Source organism: Panthera pardus, unplaced genomic scaffold (genome assembly GCF_024362965.1).
Source record: "Panthera pardus isolate Hobbes unplaced genomic scaffold, ASM2436296v1 HiC_scaffold_1, whole genome shotgun sequence".
Classification (NCBI taxonomy): Eukaryota; Metazoa; Chordata; class Mammalia; order Carnivora; family Felidae; genus Panthera; species Panthera pardus.
Genome location: NW_026526654.1, coordinates 7,499,348 through 7,512,044, shown reverse-complemented (window position 1 = coordinate 7,512,044; position 12,697 = coordinate 7,499,348). Strand labels below are relative to the sequence as shown.

The following is a 12,697-nucleotide window of genomic DNA, read 5'->3' as shown; positions in this document are numbered from 1 at the left end:
CAGTCCCCACCTTTTCGTCTCAGGGTCCTCCCACTGGCTGCTCCTCAGCCTGGAATGTGGCTGCCTGCTCAGAGGGGCCCTCCTGGCCCTCCAGCTACAGCAGCTGTCCCCTGCCCAGGTCTTCTGCTCCCCAGCACTCACAGTGGAAGCTAGCCGTCTCCTTGTTTACCTGTTCGTGGTCTGTCTCCCCCACCCACACCCTGGCGCTTAGAATGTCAACAGGAGAGCAGGGTCATTTTAAGCCTTCAAGCCTCAGTCACCAATCACCGGTCACAGTGGAGCCCCACCCCCTAGAACAAAGCCTGGCCTGGAGCAGACACTCCCTAAACAACTGGTGCATGACAAGTACCATCTAGTGTGGGGAGGCAGGCCCAGCCAGTGCGAGCCCATACATGGCAGGGTATTCTCCCCTGATCCCAGGCCCAGAGAACCCGCCGCCTCCCCCCCCCCCCCCGCACTCCCCACCTGGATCCTCAGTGCCGCTGAGATCAGCACAAGGTTTCAGGCAGTGCCAGCCCCTCCCACCAGGCTCCCCCATCCTCCAGGGGGACAATGTACAAAGGGCCACTTCAGCACGGAGCTTCAGCTCCATCTCTGGCCCACAGGCCTGAGGTGGGGGAGGGGAGGGAGGAGGGTGTGCCCCAGCCCTCTTCTGTCCTCATGGAGCCTGCTCTAGCACAGGGCCAGGAGAGTGACAGATTCAAGCTGTAGTGCAGAGAGGCCTTGTTCCAGGAGCTGCGCCTTGAGGCCTGGGGGAGATGCCCTTGTACAGCGAGTGGATGAGACACATCAATGCACAGGGTCGGCGTGCGGGGGCTGAGGGCGGTCCCCGTGTACCCAGGTAGCAGGAGTGGAGTAGCGCTCCCCCATGTGTACAGGGCACAGTTGCGAGGTGCAGCCATGCACTCAAGAGGCTAAAGTGACTGTAGGGTGAATGGAGAGAGACGAGCAGACCCGGCGGGGTCTGGGCCAAGCTGGAGGGCAGAGGCCTGGGCTCAGAGTCGGCTCCCATCCTGCCTGGGACCCTCTGCTGCAAAACCAGGCACAAAGAACTCACTCAAATAGTGGTTCCCGAAACCTGAGCTGATAACCTGAGATATGACCATCCACCCAGTCTCCCAGGCCAAGAGCCCGGCAGTCATCCTGAATCTGGCTTCTCGCTGACCTTGCACTCCCCATCGCCAGGCACGTCTCTTCGATGCCCAAGTACTTGTCCTCCCACCTGGCCCCCTGTGCCACTCTCCCACGCTGCCTGCGCCACCATCCATGCTCACCTGGACAATAGCGGAAGCCTTGCCAGGGAAGGGGCTCCTGGCTTGAGCCCCACGAGCCAAGCAAAAGCCACATCTGATGCTGTCCCTCTCCGCTTGGAACACCTGCTCCCAGGATAAAGTCCAAATCTTCTAGGAGGCTCCAAGTTTCTGTGTAATCTTTCACTCCCTGCCCAGGTAGGCTCAGCTGAACTGCAATTCCCCCAGACTGAGGAAGGACTGAGCTGCCTCACCCCTGGCCTGCCCCCCAGGGCTCCTCACCCTACACTGGGCGGTGCTGCCCAACTCTCCTGGGGCCCCAGCACAGAGCCTGATGCAAAAGAGGTGCTGACCTTGGCCTGTTGAATGAATAAATGACACCCCCCCTCCGCCCCCAAATCCACACACCTGCAACTGCAGTCAGTGCTGCTGGGTTCTCAGAACTGGTCTGGGGTTGGAAAAAGTCTAGTCCTGCCTGGGCAAGGCACAACCTGATGAGGTGGCTCATGTACAGGAACTCGACGGGTCCCCCACAATGGGAGTGAAGTGGTGGAGAGCAGAGACACAGGGAAGGGCTCCAGCCTTCAAAGCCCTCTGAGCAGGATGGCTGATGGTCCGGAGGAGACCCGGCAAGGAAGGAGGGGAAACAGGAAGGGATCTCAGTTCACCCCTAGGTGCTCAGTTCTCCCCTGGTTCACCCCATCAGTGCCTGGCACCATGCCCGGCTGCTGCTGGCTCAAAGGATGGGCTGGGACCCTGGCTCTGCCGCCCCCAACTCTGAAATCCTCCTCTCTTGGAGACAGAAAAGCGGGGGCTGGTAACGCCGCCTCACGGGGATCTGGGGAAGTGACAAGGCTGCCCCTGGCCCAGATCCTACAGCTCCGGCTCTCTGGGAGTCCGAGCAAGGTCTTCCACCTCCTTCAGGAGAGGTGGCCTGTAGCAGGTGTGCCTGGGGAGCCTCCGTGGAGCTGGAACAATGAGCCCTTTCTCTTTTCCCTTCCCAATCCACCTCTGCCTTTGAGGGGCTGTGGCGCCCTCGGGTCAGGACCCGACCGTCTCCACCGGGGGACACTCAAGAATCCCTCACCAAATGGCACAGGGCACCATGCAGGGCTGTAGTCACTGGGCCCCTGCTCCTTCATATGGATCCGCCAGTCTGTTCCTGCTCCTCTGATTAGTCTTTTCCCTCTGCTAGATCCTGAGAGCATTCCGGAAAAGGGCTTCAAGTGCCCAAATGTCCCACTGAGTGTGAGAAAGAAGAGAAAGGAACAGCAGTGACCAGACCATCACCACAAGGGGACAGAGTCATTCAGGAGTCAGGTGGCCAGGGTCCAGGCCTTAGCAATGCCACTAAGCTTGCCGGGAGAGCCTGAGCACCAGGTGAAGTGCTCCATCTTGTCTCACCATCACGTGACCATTTCACAGAGGGGGAAACTGAGGTTTGGGGAGTGGACAGGACTCACTGAGGTCAGGCAGCAGCGAGCTTTGTGGAGGTCCTGGCTCAGCAGAGACCACGTGCGTGCCACTACACCTCACCAATGCTCAAGACCTCCCCGTTCCTGCCGGACTTCAGTTTCCCCCACTGACCACCAGGGGCACAGACTGGATCTTCCATCTTCCGGCTTACTTAAGCTTACAGGCTTAAGATCACCCTGCTCTCCTGTTGACATTCTGAGCGCCAGGGTGTGGGTGGAGGAGACATACCACGAACAGATATCGTGTCATCTGTGAAGAGGGAAAGTTTGACCTCCTCCTGGCCGATTTGGATGTCTTTTATTTCTTTGTGTTGTCAGATTGCAGAGGCTAAGACTCCCAATACTATGTTGAGTAACAGTGGCAAGAGTGGACATCCCTGTCTTGTTCCTGACCTTAGAGGGGAAACTCCCATTTTTCCCCACTGAGGATGATATTAGCATTGGGTTGTTCATATATGGCTTTTATGATCTCGAGGTATGCTCCTTCTCTCCCTCCTTTCTTGAGGGTTGTTATCAAGAAAGGATGCTGTATTTTGTCAAATGCTTTCTCTGCATCTATTGAGAGGACCATATGGTTCTTGGCCTCTCTTTTATTGATGTGATGAATCACGTTAATTGTTTTGCAGATATGGAACCTGCCCCGCATCCCAGCTATAAATCCCGCTTGGTCGTGGTGAGTAATACTTTTCATGTATTGTTGGATCCGGTTGGCTAATATCTTGTTGAGAATTTTTGCATCCATGTTCCTCAGGGAAAGTTGTCTATAGTTCTCCTTTGTAGTGGGGTCTCTGACTGGTTTTGGAATCAGGGTAATGCTGGCTTCATAGAAAGAGTTTGCGAGTTTTCCTTCCATTTCTATGTTTTGGAACAGTTTCAAGAGAATAGGTGCCAACTCTTCCTTAAATGTTTGGTAGAATTCCCCCCTGGAAAGCCATCTGGCCCTGGACTCTTGTTTTTTGGCAGATTTTTGATTACTAATTCGATGTCCTTACTGGTTATGGGTCTGTTCAAATTTTCTATTTCTTCCTGTTTCAGTGTTGGTAGTGTATATGTTTCTAGGAATTTGTCCATTTCTTCCAGATTACCCATTTCATTGGCATATAATTGCTCATACTGTTCTCATTATTGTTTTTATTTCTGCTCTGTTGGTTGTGATCTCTCCTCTTTCATTCTTGATTTTATTTATTTTGGTCCTTTCTTTTTTTCTTTTTTTCACCAGACTGGCTAGTGGTTTATCAATTTTGTTAATTCTTTCAAGACACCAGATTCTGGCTTGATTGATCTGTTCTACTGGTATTTTTCTGTTTTGTTTGTTTGTTTGTTTGTTTCGATAGCATTAATTTCTGCTGTAATCTTTATTATTTCCTGTCTTCTGCTGGTTTGGGGTTATATTTGCTGTTCTTTTTCCAGCTCCTTAAGGCGTAAGGTTAGGTTGTGTATCTGAGATCTTTCTTCCTTCTTTAGGAAGGCCTGGATTGCTATATATTTTCCTCTTATAACCGACTTTGTTGTGTCCCAGTGGTTTTGGGTTGTGGTGTTATCCCTTTCATTGACATCCATATATTTTTCCATTTCCTCTTTAACTGCTTGGTTGGCCCATTCATTCTTTAGTAGGATGTTCTTCAGTCTCCAAGTATGTGTTACCTTTCCCAATATTTTCTTGTGGTTGATTTCGCGTTTCATAGTGTTGTGGTCTGAAAATATGCACGGTATGATCTCAATCTTTTTGTACTTACTTAGGGCTGATTTATGTCCCAGTATATGGTCTATTCTGGAGAACGTTCCATGTGCACTGGAGAAGAAAGTATATTCTGCTGGTTTAGGATGAAATGTTCTGAATATATCTGTTAAGTCCATCTGGTCCAGTGTGTCATTCAAAGCCATTGTTCCCTTGTTGATTTTTTTTTTATTAGATGATCTGTCCATTGCTGTGAGTGGGGTGTTGAAGTCTCCTACTATTATGGTATTACTATCGACGACTTTCTTTATGTTTGTGATTAATGGATTTACATATTTGGGTGCTGTCACATTTGGCGCATAAATGTTTACAATTGTTAGGTCTTCTTGGTGGATAGACACCTTGATTATGACATAATGCCCTTCTGCATCTCTTGATACAGTCTTTATTTTAAAGACTAGATTGTCTGATATAAGTATGGCTATTCTACCTTTCTTTTGTTGACCATTAGCATGATAGATGGTTCTCCATCCCCTTATTTTCAATCTGAAGGTGTCTTTAGGTCTAAACTGGGTCTCCTGTAAACAGCATATAGATGGACCTTGTTTACTTATCCATTCTGTTACCCTATGCCTTTTGATTGGAGCGTTGAGGCCACTGACATTTAGAGTGAGTACTGAAAGATATGAATTTATTGCCATTATGACGCTTGTACACTTGGAGTTTCTGGTGGTGTTCTCTGCTCCTTTCTAATCTTTGTTGCTTTTAGTATATATATATATATATATATATATATGTATGTATATGTATATATGTATGTATGTATATATAATTTTTTTTCATCTTTTATTCCCTCAGAAAGTCCCCCTTAAAATTTCTTGCAGGGCTGGTTTAGTGGTCACAAATTCCTTTAATTTTTGTTTGTCTGGGAAACTTTTTCTCTCACCTATTTTGAGTGACAGCCTTGCTGGATAAAGAATTCTTGGCTGCATTTATTTTTTTATTTTATTTGTTTAATGTTTATTTATTTTTGAGAGAGAGACAGAGAGAGAGAGAGAGAGCATGAGCAGAGGAGGGGCAGAGAGAGAAGGAGACACAGAATCCGAAGCAGGCTCCAGGCTCTGACCTGTCAGCACAGAGCCCGACAGGGGGCTCGAACTCACAAACTGCGAGATCATGACCAGAGCCAAAATCGGACGCCTAACCAACTGAGCCACCCAGGCGCCCCTGCATATTTTTCTGATTCAGCACCCTGCTTATATCCCGCCACTGCTTTCTTGCCTGCCAAGTTTCTGTGGATAGGTCTGCTGCAAACCTGATCTGTCTTCCCTTTTAGGTCAGAGAACTTTTTTTTTTTTTTTCCCTTGCTGCTTTCATGATTCTCTCCTTGCCTGAGTATTTTGTGAATTTGACTATGATATGTCTTATTGATGGTCGGTTTTTGTTGAATCTAATGGGGGTCCTCTGTGCTTCCTGGATTTTGATGTCTGTGTCTTTCCCCAGGTTTCGTAAATGTTTTCCGCTATCATTTGCTCACATAACCTTAATACCCCTATTTCTTTCTCTTCAGCTTCTGGGACCCCTATGATTCTGATGTTGTTCCTTTTTAATGAGTCACTGGTTTCTCTAATGCTTACATCGTGCTCTTTTGCCTTAATCTCCCTCTTTTTTTTTCTGCTTCGTTATTCTCTATAAGTTTGTCCTGTATATCACGGATTCTCTGTTCTGCCTTGTCCATCCTTGCTGCCACTGCATCCATCCGGATTGCAGCTCAGTTATATTATTTTTAATTTCATTCTGGCTATTTTTTACTTCTTTTACCTCTGCAGAAAGGGATTCTAATCTATTTTCGACCCCAGCTAATATTCTTATTATCGTGATTCTAAATTCTGGTTCAGACATCTTGCTTGTATCTTTGTTGGTTAAATCCCTGGCTGTCGTTTCTTCATGCTGTTTCTTTTGGGGTAAATTCCTGCTGAATTCTGTGGCTCGGGTTGTTCCGATTGTTGTGTTAGTCCTCCAATCAGTGTTCTAGGTGTGTAGGATGGTTTCGTGTTGGCCTGGCTGTATTTCATGGGTGGGAGACACATAAAACTTTCATGCTGTTCGGCCATCTTGGCCCCTCCCCCCATTCACAAATATTTTAAAAAACTTATCTCAGGGTACCTGGGTAGCTCGGTCGGTTAAACATCAAACTTAGGCTCAGGTCATGATCTCACAGTATGTGAGTTTAAGCCCCACGTGGGGTTCTCATTGGGCTCGCCACTGTCAGCGCAGAGCTTGCTTCAGATCCTGTCTCCCTCTCTCTCTGTCCCTCCCCTGCTGGCTTGCTTGGTCTCTCTCAAAAATAAACAGTTAAAAAAATTATCTCAATAGATGTGAAATAAACATCTTTTAACATTCAATATTCATTCATGACAGAACTTAGAAAACTAGTATTATAAGGGAACTTCCTTAATATACTTGTAGCAGAAAGACCCTAAGTGACCCCATAATATCTGCCCTTGAGTATTGTCACTTTTCTTTATAATTATTTTCTCTTAAGATCTGTGACTTGACTCTAGCTATTAGAATATGGCAAATGTAAAGGAATGTTGCAGACATAATTCAGTATATCAGAGTCAATCAAAAGAGGATCATGCTAGGCAAACCTGATCTAATCACGTGAACACCCTTCAAGGAGGACTGAGCTTTCTCTGAAGTGACATTCTCCTTGCTGGCCTCCTAAACTAAGCGGCCGTATTGAGGAAGTCTACGTGGCCAACAAGGAACAGCATTGCTCTAGGCTGAATATTTGTGTCCCCACTCACTCAAATTCATGTGTTAACTCTTAATATTCAACGTGATAGTATTTAGAAGTGGGGGATTTGGGAAATGATGAAGTCACGAAGGTGGAGGCCTCATGAATGGGATTAGTGCCCTTATAAAGGAGGGCTGTGAGAGCTCCCTTGGCCCTGCGCCAAGCAGGAAGACCAGCATCCATGAACCAGGAAGCAGGCCGTCGCTGTACACTAAATCTGCCAGTGCCTTCATTTTGGACTTCCCAGCCTCCAGAAGGGTGAAAAATAAAACTTTTTTTTTTCATAAGCCTATGGTATTTTGTTAGAGCAGCCCAAAAAGACTAAGACAAGTGTCTGGGAACGCTTAAGACCTAAGCCTCCAACTAGCCAACAACTAGCAAAGAGCTGTGGAAATGAGTCCAGTCACACAGTCACAAGGAAATTCTCTTAAAAACAAACTCAATGCACTTGGAAGCAGATTCTTCCCCGTTGAAGCACCCAAATGGGGAAGCGCAGTCTAGCAGACACCTTGGCTACAGCCTTGTGAGAACCTGAACAAAGGACCCAGCTAAGCCATTGCTTAGCTTCTGACCCATAAAAATGTGAGATAAATGCGTGGGGCTTTAAGACACTGTGTTGATGGTGATCTGTTGTAAACGGCAAGAGCAAACTAAGAGACTAATAAAAGACATACACTTTTAAAAACCCCACTATCTACATAGTTACAGAAAACTACTTTTACATTTTGCAATTTCAAGAAGACATGAACACTCACTATCCTCACATTTACTCAACGTCATTCTTGTAGTAGGAAAGAAAAAAAATGAAAGCTCTAGGAATTGGAAACAAAAATGCCACTATTTATAGATTATATGTCACTGCATGTACCAAATCCAAAAGAATCTGCAGACAAAACACTCGAGTAAGAAACAATATATTGTGGGGAATAAGCTTAAACAATTAAAAGACTAGGTGTTTGGAAAAATCAGTATAAGAAATGTCTTTCCTTACAAACTGTTGGCCGATTCGATGCAATTCCAATGAGAACCGGCTTTGGAGAGCTTGCCAAGTTGATTATAAAAGACCTGTGGAGCCCTTCCTTCCTTTCTTCTTTCTCATCCCCAACATTTTAGTTCCCAGTCCTAGAAACAGAGGCATGGAGTTGTGGGGGTCCAGAGTGAGGTGTTGGAGCTTAGAATGGGGAAGGCATTACGTGTAGGACAGTCACCCTGCACAGTGTTGGAGCTCAAGTGAGAGCATCCCTGGAAAGTGAATGGTATAGAATAATGAAGTATCACAGACTGAACAGGGTAGGGAGGCATCTGCACAGGGGAAGAATAGCCCAGCGTGGGTTTTCAGAATCTGCAGGGGGGCAAGTCATCTGCAGAAGAGGTGGCCTGGCACAGGGTGTCTGAGAAAGGAGATATTTACATGTCTCAAAGTACTTCCCCATAAAATACTAAATAATTGGAAAGTGGAAAGTTAACATTCCAGGCGAGAAACCTGGCACATACTACCTCCGGTGGCCAACATTAACATCACCAGTATGGGGACAAATCAAAATTGTAGGTCACATGATAGGATGCAAAGAGTAGGTTGTAGTGATACTCTTGATAAACATGTATGGTCTGAATTTTACCATAAGGAAACCTAAGAAAAATCCACATTGAAAGACATTCCACATTACTGGAATTTACTCGTCAAAAGGTTAAAAGTCATGAAAGTCAAGGAAAGACAAAGGAACTGTTTTAGAGTGAAAGAGACTAAGACATACAACTGAATTCAATACATGGCTCTGACCAGGACCTTCCTTGGTATAACGTATACTACAGATAAGTGACCAAACTTAAAAAGAATTATGAGGAATAAATCATAGAATTATACTGAATATTTGAACAAAATAGTTTTAATGGGTGCACTGACTACACACAGATTTTTTTTTTCAGTACTGGAAATGTATTTTCTTTCATAATTTTCTTCATGGTATTTTTTTCTGTAGCTTTATTTTAAGAATAGAGTATGATACATATACAAAAGATTATTGGTAGTAGTAGTGGTTAAGTCTTTGGGGGTCAAAAGTTGTTATGGCTTTTTGACTGTGGGGGGCGGGGTCAGAGCCCTTAACCCCATTGTTTAAGAGTCGAGTGTATTAGAGTTAATGTTCTGATTGTGAAGGTTGTATGGTAGTTATGTGGAATGAACTGACCTGTAGGATTTAAATGCTGCAGGAATCAGGCATCCCATTAGCAATTTACTTGCAAATGGCTCTGGGGCGGGGGTGGGGGGGGATTTCTTTCTTTTTTTTTTTTTTTTTTGTCTAATTTTTCTTTTTTCTAACTTTGTTTCTAAAAAGCAAATAAAAAATAAATAAATAAATAAATAAATAAATAGAAAAGGCGAAAAGCCTTAGGCAAATCTTATTTCTCCGTGTGGAAAGAGCTACGAATCAGTGTTTACAATTAAAATTATAGATAGGTTCTATGGCACTATAAAAAAATTGTAATATGTACAAACATTGGCAATAGCCATAGCAGGAATACATCAAAATAATGTCTAAATCTTTAGACCCACATATAGTCATAAAAATTGGAAAATACAAAAAGCCATCCATGAACACTACTGAAGTATTAATGACAACTTGGTTGTTTGGGTGCTGTTCAAACCGCTGGTAGTGGAGCAGTCTGATGTATGTAAAACCCTCTAGTGCTGGTTTCCACGTACAAAATGTGCTTAAAAGTTAATGAGATGCCAAGAAACATAGTTTAAAATATTATAAAGATTTTCATTACACACATATGATACAAAAACATTTTCCTTTAATCAAGACTTTTCCATATAGTGTGTTCAATTGGGAAACAATGAAAATGTTTTGTAAGCATCCAGTAAATTTTTTCTATTTATTTTTCAAATCATATAATTTTTGTTCAAAATCTGTACATATTCTCGTGATGCTTTCCATACTGGATCTTGATTTAGAATTGAATCATCAGTAGATACTAAAGGAGTTCTAAAGGATCCTCATTCAAATTCGGTAGCAGCTGAAAAGGAAAAGAAAGAATTATCTTCTTTCTCCAAAATATTTTTCACTACAAGTGATTAAAAAAAAAAGAAGAAGAAAAGAAAAGAAAAGAAAAAGAAAGTTGGGGCCTTTATGAGTGTTAAGAAAAATGAAAAATACCTACGTACAACTGCAATATGAAACCCAAGATTAGTATTAAATATGTTTTGCTCAGGGTTGCACACTGAATTAATTGCTATTGTGGATAAATATCAGAGTTTCTGGTTTTTTCATTACAAGGTGAAATTACAAGATGAGGACACAGTCCACCCTGAACAATCATAAACTATAAACGGAAAAATCAAACAGGCATTTCCAAACAGAGCCAAGTATACAGATGTAAGTGACAGGTATAAAACACAGCACTACTGGAACATACGGAAGGGACATCCCAGTTTTGTGTCAATATTGTCTGCTCTTTGGTGAAGGTGATATGTCAGCTGATACCTGAAGGACAAGGAAAAAGTATGCTAGGTAGAGGGAAGAAGCACATACAAAGAGCTAGAAGTGAGGAAGAACACTTGTGCAATTATGGGTAGTTTAGTTTGACAAGGTGCTAGAGCAAAGCAGCAGAGTAGGGCAAAGAGTGAGAGACAAGGCTGAATCATCTGGCAAGAGCAAACTGATTTGGGTGTTTTCATTCCATGCTAAGGAAGTTGAAGTTTTACCCAAGGGCAAAAGCAATGACAAAATCAATGAGTGAAGATTGAAACCCGTTACCTGTCGATGACAGCTATATGACCTCTAATTACTTAACCAAGCATTACTAAGATGACTTTGGCTTTTTGGGTCTTCTATCACTAGCAGAAACAACAATTTGATAAAGCACACCTTTTCTGAGACTTGTGCAGGTTGACAGTTCCATAGGGATGGCACCAGTGAAGGAAGATTGTCGCCAGAAATAATAACAGATATATAGACTTACGGAGATTGAAAAAACTTCTTTAACGTTTATTTATTTTTGAGAGAGAGACAAACCACAAGCGGGCAGGGGCACAGAGAGAGGGAGACACAGAATCTGAAGCAGGCTCCAGGCTCCGAGCTTTCAGCACAGAGCCCTCTGTGGGGCCTGAACCCACCTGAGCTGAAATCAGTCGCCCAACCGACTGAGCCACCTGGGTGCCCCTAGACTTGTGGGAGATTTTAAAAGAGCTATGACACATGAGGACTAAACGAGGAAGAAGTGTGTTCTTCATTATGCTCATGCTTTTACATTTTTTATTCTATATGTACAAAAAAATGTGAATGTAGTATCTATTATCCAAACAATGGAAAGGGATGCCATTTACTATTTATAGTTTATTTCAGATATCAATGATATCTAACTTCATACATTTTGGCAACATACCTTCTTCTAGTGCTCTGGTTATTCTTTTCTCCAACTCCCGCTGCGTCTGAAATAAGGCAAATATTATTTAGAATGTGTAGGGTAAACAAAAGACATGTTAGGAATTATATATAGCTTAGGACATGTGGTCTTGAAATAATACTTGCAGAGATTAAACCAAAGTTAGGGATTGCTTAAACAGAAAAACTATAACATGAATAAAATAAATTCCTACCTATTTTATTTTAGTTTTAGATAACGGAGAACAGATACATACATACACGCACACACACATGTATACATATATACATGTGTGTGTGTGTATACGTATATATAATATGTGTATGTTATATATATAATATATTATGTGTATTATATTAATATATATAATAATATGTGTACATTATATATATATAATGCTATTTAAGTGAGACTGATAAAAAGCATAATTAATATTGATCTATTGAATATGTATAATCTCTGAAACATGTTGGATCTTACTGGTACAAAAAAGTTTAAACAAGAATCATATTGTATAGTGAATTATTACTTGGAAATGATTAGAAAAACTGCCATTTATGAAAGTTTAATCAGTTTTTTACCTTAATGAATTATTCCTTAAAATGGGCTTTCCATTTTTTCACTTGTAGAAAAACAAAATTTGAAGGAATGCTTTTTGCTGTTAATTTTTCAGGACTGACTCTTAAATACATATAAAATGAAGAAAGTGGGACTGTCTTACTGTCATGTGGAAATTCCACTGGCAAAAATTGAGTAAAAATGTTTTGCTATCTGTATTATGACTAAAACACTTATTTCCTTTCATAGGCACACAAAGATTTCAGAAAATCTCTTTGAAGAAAGGAAAAATAGAGGGTTACAACAGTTTCAAAACTTAGCTTCTGATTTATAACTTTCTCCATTAGAGATAAGGAAAACAATATACAATTTTCAATTGTAACTTTGTTTCCTTTCTCCAAATTAGGACCAAGTTTTGAAACACTTGACTTATTAAAGTTATGGTAATCCACTTATGAAATGTGTACGAATATTTCCAACTACAGGTGACCCATCAATAACACAGGGGTGGGGTACAGTCAAAAACCTGTATATAATTTTTCATCCCCCC

At 42.8% G+C, this 12,697-nt stretch overlaps 1 protein-coding gene across 5 annotated transcripts in view; it reads right to left on the bottom strand.

Moving 5' to 3' along the window:
- Window positions 1–9,979: 9,979 nt before the first annotated feature.
- Window positions 9,980–12,697, bottom strand: part of LOC128778199 (ankyrin repeat domain-containing protein 26-like) — a 184,635-nt gene continuing 181,917 nt past the window's right edge. For 4 of the 5 annotated variants that reach the window (XM_053906783.1, XM_053906733.1, XM_053906829.1 and 1 more), the window contains 2 exons: window positions 11,590–11,635; window positions 9,980–10,221 (listed from right to left, as the gene is read on the bottom strand). In XM_053906783.1, coding sequence (XP_053762758.1) covers window positions 10,202–10,221; window positions 11,590–11,635 — 66 coding nt within the window. In that variant the 3' untranslated portion in view covers window positions 9,980–10,201. Of the gene's footprint in view, window positions 10,222–10,620; window positions 10,689–11,589; window positions 11,636–12,697 lie in introns of all 5 variants that reach the window. The other variant, XR_008423629.1, reaches the window with a different exon arrangement.